Genomic DNA, 22500 nt, shown 5'->3' with positions numbered 1-22500 from the left:
TGTGTTATGTTGTGGTTTACTACCTACAGGTGTGTTATAACTACAATATGTTGTGGTTTACTACCTACAGGTGTGTTATAACTACAATATGGTGTGGTTTACTACCTACAGGTGTGTTATAACTACAATATGTTGTGGTTTACTACCTACAGGTGTGATATGTTGTGGTTTACTACCTACAGGTGTGTTATAACTACAATATGTTGTGGTTTACTACCTACAGGTGTGTTATAACTACAATATGTGGTGATATACTACCTACAGGTGTGTTATAACTACAATATGTTGTGGTTTACTACCTACAGGTGTGTTATAGCTACAATATGTTGTGGTTTACTACCTACAGGTGTGTTATAACTACAATATGTGGTGATATACTACCTACAGGTGTGTTATGTTGTGGTTTACTACCTACAGGTGTGTTATAACTACAATATGTTGTGGTTTACTACCTACAGGTGTGTTATAACTACAATATGGTGTGGTTTACTACCTACAGGTGTGTTATAACTACAATATGTTGTATATGTTGTGGTTTACTACCTACAGGTGTGTTATAACTACAATATGTTGTGGTTTACTACCTACAGGTGTGTTATAACTACAATATGTTGTGGTTTACTACCTACAGGTGTGTTATAACTACAATATGTTGTGGTTTACTACCTACAGGTGTGTTATAACTACAATATGTTGTGGTTTACTACCTACAGGTGTGTTATAGCTACAATATGTTGTGGTTTACTACCTACAGGTGTGTTATAACTACAATATGTGGTGATATACTACCTACAGGTGTGTTATGTTGTGGTTTACTACCTACAGGTGTGTTATAACTACAATATGTTGTGGTTTACTACCTACCGGTGTGTTATAACTACAATATGGTGTGGTTTACTACCTACAGGTGTGTTATAACTACAATATGTTGTGGTTTACTACCTACAGGTGTGATATGTTGTGGTTTACTACCTACAGGTGTGTTATAACTACAATATGTTGTGGTTTACTACCTACAGGTGTGTTATAACTACAATATGTTGTGGTTTACTACCTACAGGTGTGTTATAACTACAATATGTTGTGGTTTACTACCTACAGGTGTGATATGTTGTGGTTTACTACCTACAGGTGTGTTATAACTAAATATGTTGTGGTTTACTACCTACAGGTGTGTTATAACTACAATATGTTATGGTTTACTACCTACAGGTGTGTTATAACTACAATATGTTGTGGTTTACTACCTACAGGTGTGATATAACTACAATATGTTGTGGTTTACTACCTACAGGTGTGTAATAACAACAAGAACTGCCACTGTGAGGCCCACTGGGCTCCTCCCTTCTGTGACAACGCAGGCTTCGGGGAAGTGTGGACAGTGGACCAATGAGGCTAGCAGGTACCCATTGTTACCAACACAAATGTCTGCTATAATGTCATGCAAAGTAGGCTTGGGGTCATTTCCTTTTCCATTTAGTCATTTCAGAAAGTTAATTGAAATTCCATTGTTCCTCATTGAGACTAGCAATGTAGCTATAGATGGCCATTGTAGCTAATGCCATTGTTCCTCATTGAGACTAGCCATGTAGCTATAGATGACCATTGTAGCTATAGCCAGTGTTCCTCATTGAGACTAGCCATGCTGCTATAGATGACCATTGTAGCTAATGCCATTGTTCCTCATTGAGACTAGCCATGTAGCTATAGATGACCATTGTAGCTAATGCCATTGTTCCTCATTGAGACTAGCCATGCTGCTATAGATGACCATTGTAGCTAATTCCAGTGTTCCTCATTGAGACTAGCCATGCTGCTATAGATGGCCATTGTTTCTACCACAGGATCTGGCTCCCAGGCTCAAAAGGTATTGCTGTTTTCATGTACTTCATGTCTGTCTCTGATGTCATTTCCCAGACTACGGTGGCGTGGCGGTGGGGGTCCTGTTGACGCTAATAACCTTCCTGGGAGCCGGCCTCATCGTCTCCATCAAGAGAAAGACCCTCCTGAAACTACTCTTCACCAACAAGAAGAACCCTATGGACAAGCTGAGGTAATATAGAACACTATGGACAAGCTGAGGTGATATAGAACACTATGGACAAGCTGAGGTAATATAGAACACTATGGACAAGCTGAGGTAATATAGAACACTATGGACAAGCTGAGGTAATATAGAACACTATGGACAAGCTGAGGTAATATAGAACACTATGGACAAGCTGAGGTAATATAGAACACTATGGACAAGCTGAGGTAATATAGAACACTATGGACAAGATGAGGTAATATAGAATATAGAACCCTATGGACAAGCTGAGGTAATATAGAACACTATGGACAAGCTGAGGTAATATAGAACACTATGGACAAGCTGAGGTAATATAGAACTGAGGTAATATAGAACACTATGGACAAGCTGAGGTAATATAGAACACTATGGACAAGCTGAGGTAATATAGACAAGGACTGAGGTAATATAGGACAAGCAATATAGAACACTATGGACAAGCTGAGGTAATATAGAACACTATGGACAAGCTGAGAACACTATGGACAAGCTGAGGTAATATAGAACACTATGGACAAGCTGAGGTAATATAGAACACTATGGACAAGCTGAGGTAATATAGAACACTATGGACAAGCTGAGGTAATATAGAACACTATGGACAAGCTGAGGTAATATAGAACACTATGGACAAGCTGAGGTAATATAGAACACTATGGACAAGCTGAGGTAATATAGAACACTATGGACAAGCTGAGGTAATATAGAACACTATGGACAAGCTGAGGTAATATAGAACACTATGGACAAGCTGAGGTAATATAGAACACTATGGACAAGCTGAGGTAATATAGAACACTATGGACAAGCTGAGGTAATATAGAACACTATGGACAAGCTGAGGTAATAGAACACTATGGACAAGCTGAGGTAATATAGAACACTATGGACAAGCTGAGGTAATATAGAACACTATGGACAAGCTGAGGTAATATAGAACACTATGGACAAGCTGAGGTAATATAGAACACTATGGACAAGCTGAGGTAATATAGAACACTATGGACAAGCTGAGGTAATATAGAACACTATGGACAAGCTGAGGTAATATAGAACACTATGGACAAGCTGAGGTAATATAGAACACTATGGACAAGCTGAGGTGATATAGAACACTATGGACAAGCTGAGGTAATATAGAACACTATGGACAAGCTGAGGTAATATAGAACACTATGGACAAGCTGAGGTAATATAGAACACTATGGACAAGCTGAGGTAATATAGAACACTATGGACAAGCTGAGGTAATATAGAACACTATGGACAAGCTGAGGTAATATAGAACACTATGGACAAGCTGAGGTGAATATAGAACACTATGGACAAGCTGAGGTAATATAGAACACTATGGACAAGCTGAGAACACTATGGACAAGCTGAATATAGAACACTATGGACAAGCTGAGGTAATATAGAACAAGCTATGGACAAGCTGAGGTAATATAGAACACTAACTGGACAAGCTGAGGTGGACAAGCTGAGGTAATATAGAACACTATGGACAAGCTGAGGTAATATAGAACACTATGGACAAGCTGAGGTAATATAGAACACTATGGACAAGCTGAGGTAATATAGATATGGACAAGCTGAAATATAGAACACTATGGACAAGCTGAGGTAATATAGAATATACAAGAACACTATGGACAAGATGAGGTAATATAGAACACTATGGACAAGCTGATGAACACTATGGAGGTAATATAGAACACTATGGACAAGCTGAGGTAATATAGAACACTATGGACAAGCTGAGGTAATATAGAATATAGAACACTATGGACAAGAGGTAATATAGAACTGAGGAGGTAATATAGAACACTATGGACAAGCTGAGGTAATATAGAACACTATGGACAAGCTGAGGTAATATAGAACACTATGGACAAGCTGAGGTAATATAGAACACTATGGACAAGCTGAGGTAATATAGAACACTATGGACAAGCTGAGGTAATATAGAACACTATGGACAAGCTGAGGTAATATAGAACACTATGGACAAGCTGAGGTAATATAGAACACTATGGACAAGCTGAGGTAATATAGAACACTATGGACAAGCTGAGGTAATATAGAACACTATGGACAAGCTGAGGTAATATAGAACACTATGGACAAGCTGAGGTAATATAGAACACTATGGACAAGCTGAGGTAATATAGAACACTATGGACAAGCTGAGGTAATATAGAACACTATGGACAAGCTGAGGTAATATAGAACACTATGGACAAGCTGAGGTGAATATAGAACACTATGGACAAGCTGAGGTAATAGAACACTATGGACAAACACACTATGGACAAGCTGAGGTAATATAGAACACTATGGACAAGCTGAGGTAATATAGAACACTATGGACAAGCTGAGGGTGAATATAGAACACTATGGACAAGCTGAGGTAATATAGAACACTATGGACAAGCTGAGGTGAATATGGAGAACACTATGGACAAGCTGAGGTAATATAGAACACTATGGACAAGCTGAGGTAATATAGAACACTATGGACAAGCTGAGGTAATATAGGACAAGCACACTATGGACAAGCTGAGGTAATATAGAACACTATGGACAAGCTGAGGTAATATAGAACACACTATGGACAAGCTGAGGTAATATAGAACACTATGGACAAGCTGAGGTAATATAGAACACTATGGACAAGCTGAGGTAATATAGAACACTATGGACAAGCTGAGGTAATATAGAACACTATGGACAAGCTGAGGTAATATAGAACACTAGAACTGACACTATGGACAAGCTGAGGTAATATAGAACACTATGGACAAGCTGAGGTAATATAGAACACTATGGACAAGCTGAGGTAATATAGAACACTATGGACAAGCTGAGGTGAATATAGAACACTATGGACAAGCTGAGGTAATATAGAACACTATGGACAAGCTGAGGTAATATAGAACACTATGGACAATGGACAAGCTGAGGTAATATAGAACACTATGGACAAGCTGAGGTAATATAGAACACTATGGACAAGCTGAGGTAATATAGAACACTATGGACAAGCTGAGGTAATATAGAACACTATGGACAAGCTGAGGTAATATAGAATATAGAACACTATGGACAAGCTGAGGTAATATAGAACACTATGGACAAGCTGAGGTAATATAGAACACTATGGACAAGCTGAGGTAATATAGAACACTATGGACAAGCTGAGGTAATATAGAACACTATGGACAAGCTGAGGTAATATAGAACACTATGGACAAGCTGAGGTAATATAGAACACTATGGACAAGCTGAGGTAATATAGAACACTATGGACAAGCTGAGGTAATATAGAACACTATGGACAAGCTGAGGTAATATAGAACACTATGGACAAGCTGAGGTAATATAGAACACTATGGACAAGCTGAGGTAATATAGAACACTATGGACAAGCTGAGGTAATATAGAACACTATGGACAAGCTGAGGTAATATAGAACACTATGGACAAGCTGAGGTAAATAGAACACTAGAACACTATGGACAAGCTGAGGTAATATAGAACACTATGGACAAGCTGAGGTAATATAGAACACTATGGACAAGCTGAGGTAATATAGAACACTATGGACAAGCTGAGGTAATATAGAACACTATGGACAAGCTGAGGTAATATAGAACACTATGGACAAGCTGAGGTAATATAGAACACTATGGACAAGCTGAGGTGAATATAGAACACTATGGACAAGCTGAGGTAATATAGAACACTATGGACAAGCTGAGGTAATATAGAACACTATGGACAAGCTGAGGTAATATAGAACACTATGGACAAGCTGAGGTAATATAGAACACTATGGACAAGCTGAGGTAATATAGAACACTATGGACAAGCTGAGGTAATATAGAACACTATGGACAAGCTGAGGTAATATAGAACACTATGGACAAGCTGAGGTAATATAGAACACTATGGACAAGCTGAGGTAATATAGAACACTATGGACAAGCTGAGGTAATATAGAACACTATGGACAAGCTGAGGTGATATAGAACACTATGGACAAGCTGAGGTAATATAGAACACTATGGACAAGATGAGGTAATATAGAACACTATGGACAAGCTGAGGTAATATAGAACACTATGGACAAGCTGAGGTAATATAGAACACTATGGACAAGCTGAGGTAATATAGAACACTATGGACAAGCTGAGGTAATATAGAACACTATGGACAAGCTGAGGTAATATAGAACACTATGGACAAGCTGAGGTAATATAGAACACTATGGACAAGCTGAGGTAATATAGAACACTATGGACAAGCTGAGGTAATATAGAACACTATGGACAAGCTGAGGTAATATAGAACACACTATGGACAAGCTGAGGTAATATAGAACACTATGGACAAGCTGAGGTAATATAGAACACTATGGACAAGCTGAGGTAATATAGAACACTATGGACAAGCTGAGGTAATATAGAACACTATGGACAAGCTGAGGTAATATAGAACACTATGGACAAGCTGAGGTAATATAGAACACTATGGACAAGCTGAGGTAATATAGAACACTATGGACAAGCTGAGGTAATATAGAACACTATGGACAAGCTGAGGTAATATAGAACACTATGGACAAGCTGAGGTAATATAGAACACTATGGACAAGCTGAGGTGAATTAGAACACTATGGACAAGCTGAGGTAATATAGAACACTATGGACAAGCTGAGGTAATATAGAACACTATGGACAAGCTGAGGTAATATAGAACACTATGGACAAGCTGAGGTAAGAACACTATGGACAAGCTGAGGTAATATAGAACACTATGGACAAGCTGAGGTAATATAGAACACTATGGACAAGCTGAGGTAATATAGAACACTATGGACAAGCTGAGGTAATATAGAACACTATGGACAAGCTGAGGTAATATAGAACACTATGGACAAGCTGAGGTAATATAGAACACTATGGACAAGCTGAGGTAATATAGAACACTATGGACAAGCTGAGGTAATATAGAACACTATGGACAAGCTGAGGTAATATAGAACACTATGGACAAGCTGAGGTAATATAGAACACTATGGACAAGCTGAGGTAATATAGAACACTATGGACAAGCTGAGGTAATATAGAACACTATGGACAAGCTGAGGTAATATAGAACACTATGGACAAGCTGAGGTAATATAGAACACTATGGACAAGCTGAGGTAATATAGAACACTATGGACAAGCTGAGGTGAATTAGAACACTATGGACAAGCTGAGGTAATATAGAACACTATGGACAAGCTGAGGTAATATAGAACACTATGGACAAGCTGAGGTAATATAGAACACTATGGACAAGCTGAGGTAATATAGAACACTATGGACAAGCTGAGGTAATTAGAACACTATGGACAAGCTGAGGTAATATAGAACACTATGGACAAGCTGAGGTAATATAGAACACTATGGACAAGCTGAGGTAATATAGAACACTATGGACAAGCTGAGGTAATATAGAACACTATGGACAAGCTGAGGTAATATAGAACACTATGGACAAGCTGAGGTAATATAGAACACTATGGACAAGCTGAGGTAATATAGAACACTATGGACAAGCTGAGGTAATATAGAACACTATGGACAAGCTGAGGTGAATTAGAACACTATGGACAAGCTGAGGTAATATAGAACACTATGGACAAGCTGAGGTAATATAGAACACTATGGACAAGCTGAGGTAATATAGAACACTATGGACAAGCTGAGGTAATATAGAACACTATGGACAAGCTGAGGTAATATAGAACACTATGGACAAGCTGAGGTAATATAGAACACTATGGACAAGCTGAGGTGAATATAGAACACTATGGACAAGCTGAGGTAATATAGAACACTATGGACAAGCTGAGGTAATATAGAACACTATGGACAAGCTGAGGTAATATAGAACACTATGGACAAGCTGAGGTAATATAGAACACTATGGACAAGCTGAGGTAATATAGAACACTATGGACAAGCTGAGGTAATATAGAACACTATGGACAAGCTGAGGTAATATAGAACACTATGGACAAGCTGAGGTAATATAGAACACTATGGACAAGCTGAGGTAATATAGAACACTATGGACAAGCTGAGGTAATATAGAACACTATGGACAAGCTGAGGTAATATAGAACACTATGGACAAGCTGAGGTAATATAGAACACTATGGACAAGCTGAGGTAATATAGAATTAGAACACACTATGGACAAGCTGAGGTAATATAGAACACTATGGACAAGCTGAGGTAATATAGAACACTATGGACAAGCTGAGGTAATATAGAACACTATGGACAAGCTGAGGTAATATAGAACACTATGGACAAGCTGAGGTAATAGAACACTATGGACAAGCTGAGGTAATATAGAACACTATGGACAAGCTGAGGTAATATAGAACACTATGGACAAGCTGAGGTAATATAGAACACTATGGACAAGCTGAGGTAATATAGAACACTATGGACAAGCTGAGGTAATATAGAACACTATGGACAAGCTGAGGTAATATAGAACACTATGGACAAGCTGAGGTAATATAGAACACTATGGACAAGCTGAGGTAATATAGAACACTATGGACAAGCTGAGGTGAATTAGAACACTATGGACAAGCTGAGGTAATATAGAACACTATGGACAAGCTGAGGTAATATAGAACACTATGGACAAGCTGAGGTAATATAGAACACTATGGACAAGCTGAGGTAATATAGAACACTATGGACAAGCTGAGGTAATATAGAACACTATGGACAAGCTGAGGTAATATAGAACACTATGGACAAGCTGAGGTAATATAGAACACTATGGACAAGCTGAGGTAATATAGAACACTATGGACAAGCTGAGGTAATATAGAACACTATGGACAAGCTGAGGTAATATAGAACACTATGGACAAGCTGAGGTAGAACACTATGGACAAGCTGAGGTAATATAGAACACTATGGACAAGCTGAGGTAATATAGAACACTATGGACAAGCTGAGGTAATATAGAACCCTATGGACAAGCTGAGGTGATATAGAACACTATGGACAAGCTGAGGTAATATAGAACACTATGGACAAGCTGAGGTAATATAGAACACTATGGACAAGCTGAGGTAATATAGAACACTATGGACAAGCTGAGGTAATAGAACACTATGGACAAGCTGAGGTGAATTAGAACACTATGGACAAGCTGAGGTAATATAGAACACTATGGACAAGCTGAGGTAATATAGAACACTATGGACAAGCTGAGGTAATATAGAACACTATGGACAAGCTGAGGTAATATAGAACCTATGGACAAGCTGAGGTAATATAGAACCCTGTGGACCATTGTAATAACGGTCAACCCCTAGCCAAGTCTGGACAAGCTGAGGTAATATAGAACCCTAGCCAAGCTGAGGTAATATAAAGTACCACGGTCAACCCCTAGCCAGTCTCTCCTAAAGTACCACGGTCAACCCCTAGCCAGTCGTCTCCAAAGTACCATGGTCAACCCCTAGCCAGTTGTCTCCTAATACCACGGTCAACCCCTAGCCAGTCGTGGTAAAGTACCATGGTCAACCCCTAGCCAGTCGTCTCCTAAAGTACCACGGTCAACCCCTAGCCAGTAAAGTACCACGGTCAACCCTAGCCAGTCGTCTCTAAAGTACCACGGTCAACCCCTAGCCAGTCGTCTATAAAGTACCATGGTCAACCCCTAGCCAGTCGCTGTAGGTCAACCCCTAGCCAGTCGTCTCCTAAACACCATGGTCAACCCCTAGCCAGTCGTAAAGTACCACGAACCCCTAGCCAGTCGTCTCCTAAAGTACCATGGTCAACCCCTAGCCAGTCGTCTCCTAAAGTACCATGGTCAACCCCTAGCCAGTCATCTCCTAAAGTACCACGGTCAACCCCTAGCCAGTTGTCTTCTGAAGTACCACGGTCAACCCCTAGCCAGTCGTCTCTAAAGTACCACGGTCAACCCCTAGCCAGTTGTCTTATAAAGTACCATGGTCAACCCCTAGCCAGTCGTAAAGTACCATGGTCAACCCCTAGCCAGTTGTCTTCTAAAGTACCATGGTCAACCCCTAGCCAGTAGTCTCCTAAAGTACCATGGTCAACCCCTAGCCAGTGTCTCCTAAAGTACCACGGACAACCCCTGCCAGTTGTCTTCTAAAGTACCATGGTCAACCCCTAGCCAGTCGTCTCCTACTCAACCCCTAGCCAGTTGTCTTCTAAAGTACCACGGTCAACCCCTAGCCAGTCGTCTCCTAAAGTACCACGGTCAACCCCTAGCCAGTCGTCTCCTAAAGTACCACGGTCAACCCCTAGCCAGTCGTCTCCTAAAGTACCACGGTCAACCCCTAGCCAGTCGTCTCCTAAAGTACCACGGTCAACCCCTAGCCAGTCGTCTCCTAAAGTACCACGGTCAAGCCAGTCATCTCCTAAAGTACCACGGTCAACCCCTATCGTCTCTAAAGTACCACGGTCAACCCCTAGCCAGTCGTCTCCTAAAGTACCACGGTCAACCCCTAGCCAGTCGTCTCCTAAAGTACCATGGTCAACCCCTAGCCAGTCGTCTCCTAAAGTACCATGGTCAACCCCTAGCCAGTCGTCTCCTAAAGTACCACGGTCAACCCCTAGCCAGTGTCTCCTAAAGTACCACGGTCAACCCCTAGCCAGTCGTCTCCTAAAGTACCATAGTCAACCCCTAGCCAGTCGTCTCCTAAAGTACCACGGTCAACCCCTCCAGTTAAGTACCACGGTCAACCCCTAGCCAGTCGGTACCAAACCCTAGCCAGTTGTCTTCTGAAGTACCACGGTCAACCCCTAGTCGTCTAAAGTACCATGGTCAACCCCTAGCCAGTCAAAGTACCACGGTCAACCCCTAGCCAGTTGTCTTCTAAAGTGGTCAACCCCTAGCCAGTCGTCTCCTAGTACCATGGTCAACCCCTAGCCAGTTGTCTTCTAAAGTACCATGGTCAACCCCTAGCCAGTCGTCTCCTAAAGTACCATGGTCAACCCCTAGCCAGTTGAAACAATGTCTCCTAAAGTACCACGGTCAACCCCTAGCCAGTTGTCTTCTGAAGTACCACGGTCAACCCCAGCCAGTCGTCTCCTAAAGTACCACGGTCAACCCCTAGCCAGTCGTCTCCTAAAGTACCACGGTCAACCCCTAGCCAGTCGTCTTCTAGTACCATGGTCAACCTACTAGCCAGTAAAGTACCACGGTCAACCCCTAGCCAGTTTTCTTTGAAGTACCACGGTCAACCCCTAGCCAGTCGTCTCCTAAGTACCACGGTCAACCCCTAGCCAGTCGTCTCCTAAAGTACCATGGTCAACCCCTAGCCAGTTGTCTCCTAAAGCCAGGTCAGGTTTAGCCAGTCCTAAAGTACCATGGTCAACCCCTAGCCAGTCGTCTCCTAAAGTACCACGGTCAACCCCTAGCCAGTAAAGTACCACGGTCAACCCCTAGCCAGTCAAAGTACCATGGTCAACCCCTAGCCAGTCGTCTCCTAAAGTACCATGGTCAACCCCTAGCCAGTCGTCTCCTAAAGTACCATGGTCAACCCCTAGCCAGTCGTCTCCTAAAGTACCACGGTCAACCCCTAGCCAGTCGTCTCCTAAAGTACCACGGTCAACCCCTAGCCAGTCGTCTCCTAAAGTACCACGGTCAACCCCTAGCGGTCAACCCCAGGTCAGTTGTCTACCACGGTCAACCCCTAGCCAGTCGTCTCCTAACAGTACCACGGTCAACCCCTAGCCAGTCGTCTCCTAAAGTACCATGGTCAACCCCTAGCCAGTCGTCTCCTAAAGTACCACGGTCAACCCCTAGCCAGTCCTCTCCTAAAGTACCACGGTCAACCCCTAGCCAGTTGTCTTCTGAAGTACCACGGTCAACCCCTAGCCAGTCGTCTCCTAAAGTACCATGGTCCAAACCCCTAGCCAGTCTCTCCTAAAGTACCATGGTCAACCCCTAGCCAGTCGTCTCCTAAAGTACCACGGTAAATATTTAACCCCTAGCCAGTCGTCTCCTAAAGTACCACGGTCAACCCCTAGCCAGTGGTCATTCTCCCTTTTCTTCTGAAGTACCACGGTCAACCCCTAGCCAGTCGTCTCCTAAAGTACCACGGTCAACCCCTAGCCAGTCGTCTCCTAAAGTACCACGGTCAACCCCTAGCCAGCCAACCCCTAGCCAGTCGTCTCCTACAACTTTCCACGGTCAACCCCTAGCCAGTCGTCTCCTAAAGTACCACGGTCAACCCCTAGCCAGTCATCTCCTAAAGCCACGGTCAACCCCTAGCCAGTTGTCTCCCTAAAGTACCACGGTCAACCCCTAGCCAGTCGTCTCCTAAAGTACCACGGTCAACCCCTAGCCAGTCGTCTCCTAAATTACCACGGTCAACCCCTAGCCAGTCGTCTCCTAAAGTACCACGGTCAACCCCTGCCAGTTAATCTCCTAAAGTACCACGGTCAACCCCTAGCCAGTCGTCTCCTAAAGTACCACGGTCAACCCCTAGCCAGTCGTCTCCTAAAGTACCACGGTCAACCCCTAGCCAGTCATCTCCTAAAGTCCACGGTCAACCCCTAGCCAGTCGTCTCCTAAAGTACCATGGTCAACCCCTAGCCAGTCGTCTCCTAAAGTACCACGGTCAACCCCTAGCCAGTCGTCTCCTAAAGTACCACGGTCAACCCCTAGCCAGTCGTCTCCTAAAGTACCATGGTCAACCCCTAGCCAGTCATCTCCTAAAGTACCACGGTCAACCCCTAGCCAGTCGTCTCCTAAAGTACCATGGTCAACCCCTAGCCAGTCGTCTCCTAAAGTACCACGGTCAACCCATTGAGTTGAAGATAATTAAACAAATTCACACCTGGGGACTGATTTTGTGTATTTCATATTTATAAAATTTATATTTATAAAAGACCCATTTTTTAAAGTGTAAATCTGTTGTTGTGTCACAGGTCGGTGGGGCCTAACAGATCCTCCGGTCCAAGCCATAGAGATTTCCCACGTGGCCAGCCTCAAGCCCAGACACAGACACCGCCACAGAGACAGAAACACAGCATCTTCAAGGTTCATTTCTCTTCTTCCTCCTGTCATGACGTTGGCCTGGGGGTAGGTTAATGACAGTCATAAATACAGTACCATACAGTACCATACAGTACCATACTGTCATGACGTTGGCCTGGGGGTAGGTTTTTGACAGTCATAAATACAGTCCATATAAATACCATACTACCATACTGTCATGGTCCTTCTACCATACAGTATCACCCACAGTACCATGACTGTAAGTCATAAAAGTCTGCAAATGGCATATATTATATTATTATTATTATGACGTTGGCCTGGGTGTAGGTTTTTGACAGTCATAAATACCTATACAGTACCATACTGTCATGACGTTGGCCTGGGGTTAGGTTTATGACAGTCATAAATACCTACAGTACCATACAGTATCATACAGTACCATACTGTCATGACGTTGGCCTGGGGATAGGTTTATGACAGTCATAAATACCTCATCCCCCTTTTTCCTCTCTCTACCCTACTGATGTGAAATTTGAAAACCCCTTGGTTAACACAGAGAATCTGGGATCATCAGAAGGTGGGTGGAAATTAACTATATTCTGGTAATTCCAACAATTGAACATATGCGGTGGTACTTAATGAATATGATGTCAGTTCGGTTGTCATCTGAGACATTTTTACGGTGGAAAGTCTCCACATTGTAGTTATCGGATTCACATGAAATTGTTGTTCAATTTAAAAGTTTGAATATAAAATTATTGGTGAGGAGATGTAATTTTAGCTTCCAAATGATAGATTTGGGTTTTCATAAGGTTAGGGCTCTGCTCAATCAGTGAACTTTTCAAACACGCCCTCCTCTCCCTTCCTATACCATACATCCTATACCATTCCTATACCTGACGACAATATAACCTCCTGTTCCAAGTACGTGAGGTCTACAGCCTCTGTTAAAATGACTAACATGTCAACTACAGAGCTAAGCCAACCTCAGCGTGAGCTTTGGTTGCGAATGGTATGAACTCTTATTCACTACAGAAGTGATACCTCCTAGCCGTTAGCAACAGCAGCTGCAAACGCAGGCTAGGAAAGAACAGACAGAGTATCCCGTCTATCACACAATGACGTTACTACACCGTATCGAATTGACCACCAGAGACATTCTTCAAAGGACTCGGTTTGGCAACACGGCCTTCCATCTACCACCAACCTACCGAAGCGCAGCTCAGAGTAAATATTTATTGCATTTTCCTTTTCCAAATGGGCGGTAATTTAGAATGCATAAGATACTGTATTTACAAAGCACGGCTTCTCCCTTTGTTCCTCAAGTCTTCCCGCTCTTTCACTCAAACCTAGCCCCTTTTCTTTTGTGTAACCAGCTGTCATATCTGTCCCGCCCGCTAGGGACGTTTTCCTTCATGACGTCATTTGTAATCAAGGTATGAATCATTCTTTGAAATATGTAATTCTGTTTTGATTAGTTAGGTATTTAGTAAATAAATAATTAAAACTTCAACTTGTTAGCCAGGGTTCGTGAAGATAACCAAGAATTTACAACTTTCAGATGAGACTGAATTAAGGTGACGATGAATATTGACTGCTATTGATGTAAAATATTACTAGGTCTTTAAGAGCTTATTCGGAAGATATCAGCTACATAAATATTATTCGTGGTCCCTTGACCCTCTAGTTAATTACATTTACATGATTAGCTCAATCAGGTAATATTAATTACGGAGAAAGGATTTTATAGAATAGCATGTCATATCACTTAATTCGGCATAGCCAAAGACACGACACTCCTCTTTCTCCATCCCGCTTCTCTCCTCCCACAACAACAGCTCCCACTCTCTCTCTCTCTCCATTCTTCTCTCCCCATCCCCATCTCTCTCTCTCTCTCCCACTCCCTCTCTCTCTCTCCATCATTCTCTCCCCCATCTCTCTCTCTCTCTCTCTCTCTCTCTCTCTCTCTCTTCTCTCTCCCCCTCTCTCCCCCATCTCTCTCAGCCTCTCTCTCTCTCCATCCTTCTCTCCCTCCCCATCTCTTCTGTCTCTCTCTCTCTCACATCCCTCTCTCTCTCTCTCCATCATTCTCTCTCCCCATCTCTCTCTCATCCTTCTCTCCCCCTATATCTCTCTCTCTCTCTCTCTCTCTCTCATCCTTCTCTCCCCCATCTCTCTCTCTTCTCTCTCTACTCTCTCTCTCTCTCTCTCTCTCTCTCTCTCTGTCTCTCTCTCTCTCTCTCTTCTCTCTCTCTCTCTCTCTCTCTCATCCTTCTCTCCCCCATCTGTCCCTCTCGCTCTCTCTCTATTCTCCATCCTTCTCTCCAGCCTATATCTCTCCCTCCCTCTATCTCCCTGTGTGATATGTTATTTTCACACAAACGGCAGCTAATTCAAATCCAATTAAATGTTGGGCGCCCAGCGGAGGTGGTGTACATAATGGCATAATGGACCTCTGCTGAGAGAAACCCCAGCTCTGGTCTATAACAGTGAAAGATGCTTGTTAGAAGAATATATTGATTTATTTTTCCGTGACACACACCGGGAATATTGATATCTAGTAAATTGTTGATGGGTTTTCAAATTCGCAGGCTGATACATTAACAACAACAGAGTGTTATATTCAGGCTGATACTATAACAACAACAGAGTGTTATATTCAGGCTGATACTATAACAACAACAGAGTGTTATATTCAGGCTGATACTATAACAACAACAGAGTGTTATATTCAGGCTGATACTATAACAACAACAGAGTGTTATATTCAGGCTGATACTATAACAACAACAGAGTGTTATATTCAGGCTGATACTATAACAACAACAGAGTGTTATATTCAGGCTGATACTATAACAACAACATAGTGTTATATTCAGGCTGATACTATAACAACAACAGAGTGTTATATTCAGGCTGATACTATAACAACAACAGAGTGTTATATTCAGGCTGATACTATAACAACAACAGAGTGTTATATTCAGGCTGATACTATAACAACAACAGAGTGTTATATTCAGGCTGATACTATAAAAGGAAAAAGTTGAGTTGACGTGTGTTACATTTTGGCATATGCATAGACCTTCTGGCAAGGTTCTGTAGTGACTGGTCCTGTAGTGACTGGTCCTGTAGTGTCTGGTCCTGTAGTGACTGGTCCTGTAGTGTCTGGTTCTGTAGTGACTGGTCCTGTAGTGTCTGGTCCTGTAGTGTCTGGTCCTGTAGTGTCTGGTCCTGTAGTGTCTGGTCCTGTAGTGTCTGGTCCTGTAGTGTCTGGTCCTGTAGTGTCTGGTCCTGTAGTGTCTGGTCCTGTAGTGACTGGTCCTGTAGTGTCTGGTCCTGTAGTGTCTGGTCCTGTAGTGTCTGGTCCTGTAGTGACTGGTCCTGTAGTGTCTGGTCCTGTAGTGTCTGGTTCTGTAGTGACTGGTCCTGTAGTGTCTGGTCCTGTAGTGTCTGGTTCTGTAGTGACTGGTCCTGTAGTGTCTGGTCCTGTAGTGTCTGGTCCTGTAGTGACTGGTCCTGTAGTGTCTGGTCCTGTAGTGTCTGGTCCTGTAGTGACTGGTCCTGTAGTGTCTGGTCCTGTAGTGTCTGGTCCTGTAGTGTCTGGTCCTGTAGTGACTGGTCCTGTAGTGTCTGGTCCTGTAGTGTCTGGTCCTGTAGTGACTGGTCCTGTAGTGTCTGGTCCTGTAGTGTCTGGTCCTGTAGTGTCTGGTCCTGTAGTGACTGGTTCTGTAGTGTCTGGTCCTGTAGTGTCTGGTCCTGTAGTGACTGGTCCTGTAGTGTCTGGTCCTGTAGTGACTGGTTCTGTAGTGTCTGGTCCTGTAGTGTCTGGTCCTGTAGTGTCTGGTCCTGTAGTGTCTGGTCCTGTAGTGTCTGGTTTTAGTGACCCGTTCTGTAGTGTCTGGTCCTGTAGTGTCTGGTTTTAGTGACCCGTTCTGTAGTGTCTGGTCCTGTAGTGTCTGGTCCTGTAGTGTCTGGTCCTGTAGTGTCTGGTCCTGTAGTGTCTGGTCCTGTAGTGACCCGTTCTGTAGTGTCTGGTCCTGTAGTGTCTGGTCCTGTAGTGTCTGGTCCTGTAGTGTCTGGTCCTGTAGTGTCTGGTTTTAGTGACCCGTTCTGTAGTGTCTGGTCCTGTAGTGTCTGGTTTTAGTGACCCGTTCTGTAGTGTCTGGTCCTGTAGTGTCTGGTCCTGTAGTGTCTGGTCCTGTAGTGTCTGGTCCTGTAGTGTCTGGTCCTGTAGTGTCTGGTTTTAGTGACCCGTTCTGTAGTGTCTGGTCCTGTAGTGTCTGGTTTTAGTGACCCGTTCTGTAGTGTCTGGTCCTGTAGTGTCTGGTCCTGTCGTGTCTGGTCCTGTAGTGTCTGGTTTTAGTGACCCGTTCTGTAGTGTCTGGTCCTGTAGTGTCTGGTTTTAGTGACCCGTTCTGTAGTGTCTGGTCCTGTAGTGTCTGGTCCTGTAGTGTCTGGTCCTGTAGTGTCTGGTCCTGTAGTGTCTGGTCCTGTAGTGTCTGGTCCTGTAGTGTCTGGTTTTAGTGACCAGTTCTGTAGTGTCTGGTCCTGTAGTGTCTGGTCCTGTAGTGTCTGGTCCTGTAGTGTCTGGTTTGTAGTGTCTGGTCCTGTAGTGTCTGGTCCTGTAGTGTCTGGTCCTGTAGTGTCTGGTTCTGTAGTGACTGGTCCTGTAGTGTCTGGTCCTGTAGTGACTGGTCCTGTAGTGACTGGTTCTGTAGTGTCTGGTCCTGTAGTGTCTGGTCCTGTAGTGACTGGTCCTGTAGTGTCTGGTCCTGTAGTGACTGGTTCTGTAGTGTCTGGTCCTGTAGTGTCTGGTCCTGTAGTGTCTGGTCCTGTAGTGTCTGGTTTTAGTGACCCGTTCTGTAGTGTCTGGTCCTGTAGTGTCTGGTCCTGTAGTGTCTGGTCCTGTAGTGTCTGGTTCTGTAGTGTCTGGTCCTGTAGTGTCTGGTTTTAGTGACCCGTTCTGTAGTGTCTGGTCCTGTAGTGTCTGGTCCTGTAGTGTCTGGTCCTGTAGTGTCTGGTCCTGTAGTGACTGGTCCTGTAGTGTCTGGTCCTGTAGTGACTGGTCCTGTAGTGTCTGGTCCTGTAGTGTCTGGTTTTAGTGACCAGTTCTGTAGTGTCTGGTCCTGTAGTGTCTGGTCCTGTAGTGTCTGGTCCTGTAGTGTCTGGTCCTGTAGTGTCTGGTTTTAGTGACCCGTTCTGTAGTGTCTGGTCCTGTAGTGTCTGGTCCTGTAGTGTCTGGTTTTAGTGACCCGTTCTGTAGTGTCTGGTCCTGTAGTGTCTGGTCCTGTAGTGTCTGATCCTGTAGTGTCTGGTTCTGTAGTGACTGGTCCTGTAGTGTCTGGTCCTGTAGTGTCTGGTCCTGTAGTGTCTGGTCCTGTAGTGTCTGGTTTTAGTGACCCGTTCTGTAGTGTCTGTTGAAGGAGAGGGGGAGGAGATTAGAGGAGGTGAAGGAGAGGGGGAGGAGATTAGAGGAGGTGAAGGAGAGGGGGAGGAGATTAGAGGAGGTGAAGGAGAGGGGGAGGAGATTAGAGGAGGTGAAGGAGAGGGGGAGGAGATTAGAGGAGGTGAAGGAGAGGGGGAGGAGATTAGAGGAGGTGAAGGAGAGGGGGAGGAGATTAGAGGAGGTGAAGGAGAGGGGGAGGAGATTAGGGGAGGTGAAGGAGAGGGGGAGGAGATTAGAGGAGGTGAAGGAGAGGGGAGGTAGAAGGATGGAGATTTGACATGACAGCTGATGATATGAAACAGACTTCCAGGAGGTTCTGCTCAGGTCTGTTTCTGTTCTGGGTTGTGTTCATTAGGCACCAAACGGAAGAAAACACACTGAAACAGGGAGGGAATACCTGAACTCGTCCAATAAGAAACGCTCATTTTCATTTTCCATTGAAACACATTTTAATGCAGTGGGTACTTATGAATATGACCCTGTTTCTGATTGATGTGTCTGTGATTCTGCATCCCGTCTCTCCACAGCCTCCTCCCCAAAACCAACACCCCCCTGGACAGCCCTACCCCTCCCACAGCCAGCGAAGACTACCCCAGTGCTCTCCTGTTCACCTCAGTCACCCCGTCCCCCTGTCCCCTACGTCCGCACCTGGACCAGGACAGCCCAGACCACCTACTCCCCCTCCTCACCGAGGCCTGCCTCCCCATGGACCAGGACAGCCCAGACCACCTGCTCCACCTCCTCACCGAGCGCTGCCTCCGCCTGGACAAGGGCATGCCCACAGCCACACCCAGGCTCCGCCCAGAGGGGCATCGTTTCGCAGTGAGCCACCGGAACATAACTCCTGCAGGATGGTCTTGGTGAGGCAGTGTGTGTGTGGGGGGGCATTGAGCGAGGATGGTCTGACTCTCTTTGATATTGTACCTGAATGAGGACCCAGGTAATCCAGGGAACTAATCCTAACCCAGGTAATCTAGGGAACTAATCCTAACCCAGGTAATCCAGGGAACTAATCCTAACCCAGGTCATCTAGGGAACTAATCCTAACCCAGGTCATCTAGGGAACTAATCCTAACCCAGGTAATCTAGGGAACTAATCCTAACCCAGGTAATCTAGGGATCTAACCCTTACCCAGGGAATCTAGGGAACTAATCCTAACCCAGGTCATCTAGGGAACTAATCCTAACCCAGGGAATCTAGAGAACGAACTCTAAGTGACTGGAGGAAGGTCTAGGTGAGGGAGTGGAGGATGGTCTAGGTGAGGGAGTGGAGGATGGTCTAGGTGAGGGAGTGGAGGATGGTCTAGGTGAGGGAGTGGAGGATGGTCTAGGTGAGGGGGTGGAGGATGGTCTAGGTGAGGGAGTGGAGGATGGTCTAAGTGAGGGAGTGGAGGATGGTCTAGGTGAGGGAGTGGAGGATGGTCTAGGTGAGGGAGTGAGGGTCTTTGTGAGGGAGTGGAGGATGGTCTAGGTGAGGGAGTGGAGGATGGTCTAGGTGAGGGAGTGGAGGATTGTCTTTGTGAGGGAGTGGAGGATGGTCTAGGTGAGGGAGTGGAGGATGGTCTAGGTGAGGGAGTGGAGGATGGTCTAGGTGAGGGAGTGGAGGATGGTCTAGGTGAGGGAGTGGAGGATGGTCTAGGTGAGGGAGTGGAGGATGGTCTAGGTGAGGGAGTGGAGGATGGTCTAGGTGAGGGAGTGGAGGATGGTCTAGGTGAGGGAGTGGAGGATGGTCTAGGTGAGGGAGTGGAGGATGGTCTAGGTGAGGGAGTGGAGGATGGTCTAGGTGAGGGAGTGGAGGATGGTCTAGGTGAGGGAGTGGAGGATGGTCTAGGTGAGGGAGTGGAGGATGGTCTAGGTGAGGGAGTGGAGGATGGTCTAGGTGAGGGAGTGGAGGATGGTCTAGGTGAGGGAGTGGAGGATGGTCTAGGTGAGGGAGTGGAGGATGGTCTAGGTGAGGGGTCTAGTGAGGGATGGAGGATCTAGGTGAGGGAGTGGAGGAGGGATGGTCTAGGTGAGGAGTGGAGGATGATCTAGGTGAGGGAGTGGAGGATGGTCTAGGTGAGGGAGTGGAGGATGGTCTAGGTGAGGGGAGATGAAATGGTTCTAGGTGAGGAAGTGGAGGATGGTCTGAATGAGGGATGGATGGTCTAGGTGAGGGAGTGGAGGATGGTCTAGGTGAGGGAGTGGAGGATGGTCTAGGTGAGGATGGTCTAGTGAGGAGTGGAGGATGGTCTAGGTGAGGGAGTGGTCTAAGTGAGGATGGTCTAGGTGAGGGGAGTGGAGGATGGTCTTAGGTGAGGGAGTGGAGGATGGTCTAGGTGAGGGTGGAGGATGGTCTAGGATGGAGGATGGTCTAGGTGAGGGAGTGGAGGATGGTCTAGGTGAGGGAGTGGAGGATGGTCTAGGTGAGGGAGTGGAGGATGGTCTAGGTGAGGGAGTGGAGGATGGTCTTTGTGAGGGAGTGGAGGATGGTCTAGGTGAGGGAGTGGAGGATGGTCTAGGTGAGGGAGTGGAGGATGGTCTTTGTGAGGGAGTGGAGGATGGTCTTTGGTGAGGGAGTGGAGGATGGTCTTTGTGAGGGAGTGAGGGAGTGGAGGATGGTCTAGGTGAGGGAGTGGAGGATGGTCTAGATGAGGGAGGGATGGTCTAGGTGAGGGAGTGGAGGATGGTCTAGGTGAGGGAGTGAGGATGGTCTAGGTGAGAGGGATGGTCTAGGTGAGGGAGTGCAGGATGGTCTGAGGGAGTGGAGGATGAGGGAGTGGAGGATGGTCTTTAGTGAGGGAGTGGAGGATGGTCTAGGTGAGGGAGGGAGTGGAGGATGGTCTAGGTGAGGGAGTGGAGGATGGTCTTGGTGAGGGAGTGGAGGATGGTCTAGGTGGGGAGTGGAGGATGGTCTAGGTGAGGGAGTGGAGGATGGTCTAGTGAGGGAGTGCAGGATGGTCTAAGTGGAGGGAGGATGGTCTTGGTGAGGGAGTGGAGGATGGTCTTGTGAGCCTTCGTAAAACCCTGTACAAAACAGGAGTGGAGGATGGTCTAGGTGAGGGAGTGGAGGATTGTCTTTGTGAGGGAGTGGAGGATGGTCTTGGTGAGGGAGTGGAGGATGGTCTAGGTGAGGGAGTGGAGGATTGTCTTTGTGAGGGAGTGGAGGATTGTCTTTGTGAGGGAGTGGAGGATGGTCTAGGTGAGGGAGTGGAGGATGGTCTAGGTGAGGGAGTGGAGGATGGTCTAGGTGAGGGAGTGGAGGATGGTCTAGGTGAGGGAGTGGAGGATGGTCTAGGTGAGGGAGTGGAGGATGGTCTAGGTGAGGGAGTGGAGGATGGTCTAGGTGAGGGAGTGGAGGATGGTCTAGGTGAGGGAGTGGAGGATGGTCTTGGTGAGGGAGTGGAGGATGGTCTAGGTGAGGGAGTGGAGGATAGTCTAGGTGAGGTAGTGGAGGATGTCTAGGTGAGGGAGTGCAGGATGGTCTAAGTGAGGGAGTGGAGGATTGTCTTTGTGAGGGAGTGGAGGATGGTCTAGGTGAGGGAGTGGAGGATGGTCTTGGTGAGGGAGTGGAGGATGGTCTAGGTGAGGGAGTGGAGGATGGTCTAGGTGAGGGAGTGGAGGATAGTCTAGGTGAGGGAGTGCAGGATGGTCTAAGTGAGGGAGTGGAGGATGGTCATGGTGAGGGAGTGGAGGATCAAATCAAATCAAATCAAATCTAATTTATTTATGTAGCCCTTCGTACATCAGCCGATATCTCAAAGTGCTGTACAGAAACCCAGCCTAAAACCCCAAACAGCAAACAATGCAGGTGTAAAAGCACGGTGGCTAGGAAAAACTCCCTAGAAAGGCCAAAACCTAGGAAGAAACCTAGAGAGGAACCGGGCTATGTGGGTGGCCAGTCCTCTTCTGGCTGTGCCGGGTAGAGATTATAACAGAACAC

The 22500-nt window shown here is 45.3% G+C and overlaps 1 protein-coding gene across 1 annotated transcript in view; it reads left to right on the top strand.

The window, feature by feature from the left end:
• LOC127922733 (proline-rich protein HaeIII subfamily 1-like) overlaps nt 1-19510 on the top strand; it is a 23285-nt gene extending 3775 nt beyond the window's left edge. Inside the window, exons 2-5 of the mRNA XM_052506606.1 lie at nt 1295-1402; nt 1918-2053; nt 13060-13171; nt 19106-19510. Of these exons, the coding sequence (XP_052362566.1) occupies nt 1390-1402; nt 1918-2053; nt 13060-13171; nt 19106-19510 (666 nt within the window). The 5' untranslated portion in view covers nt 1295-1389. The remainder of the gene's footprint in view (nt 1-1294; nt 1403-1917; nt 2054-13059; nt 13172-19105) is intronic.
• The last annotated feature ends 2990 nt before the right edge of the window (nt 19511-22500 follow it).

The sequence above is a fragment of the Oncorhynchus keta genome, unplaced genomic scaffold (genome assembly GCF_023373465.1).
Source record: "Oncorhynchus keta strain PuntledgeMale-10-30-2019 unplaced genomic scaffold, Oket_V2 Un_contig_26902_pilon_pilon, whole genome shotgun sequence".
Classification (NCBI taxonomy): Eukaryota; Metazoa; Chordata; class Actinopteri; order Salmoniformes; family Salmonidae; genus Oncorhynchus; species Oncorhynchus keta.
This window is presented reverse-complemented; position numbering and strand designations above follow the sequence as displayed.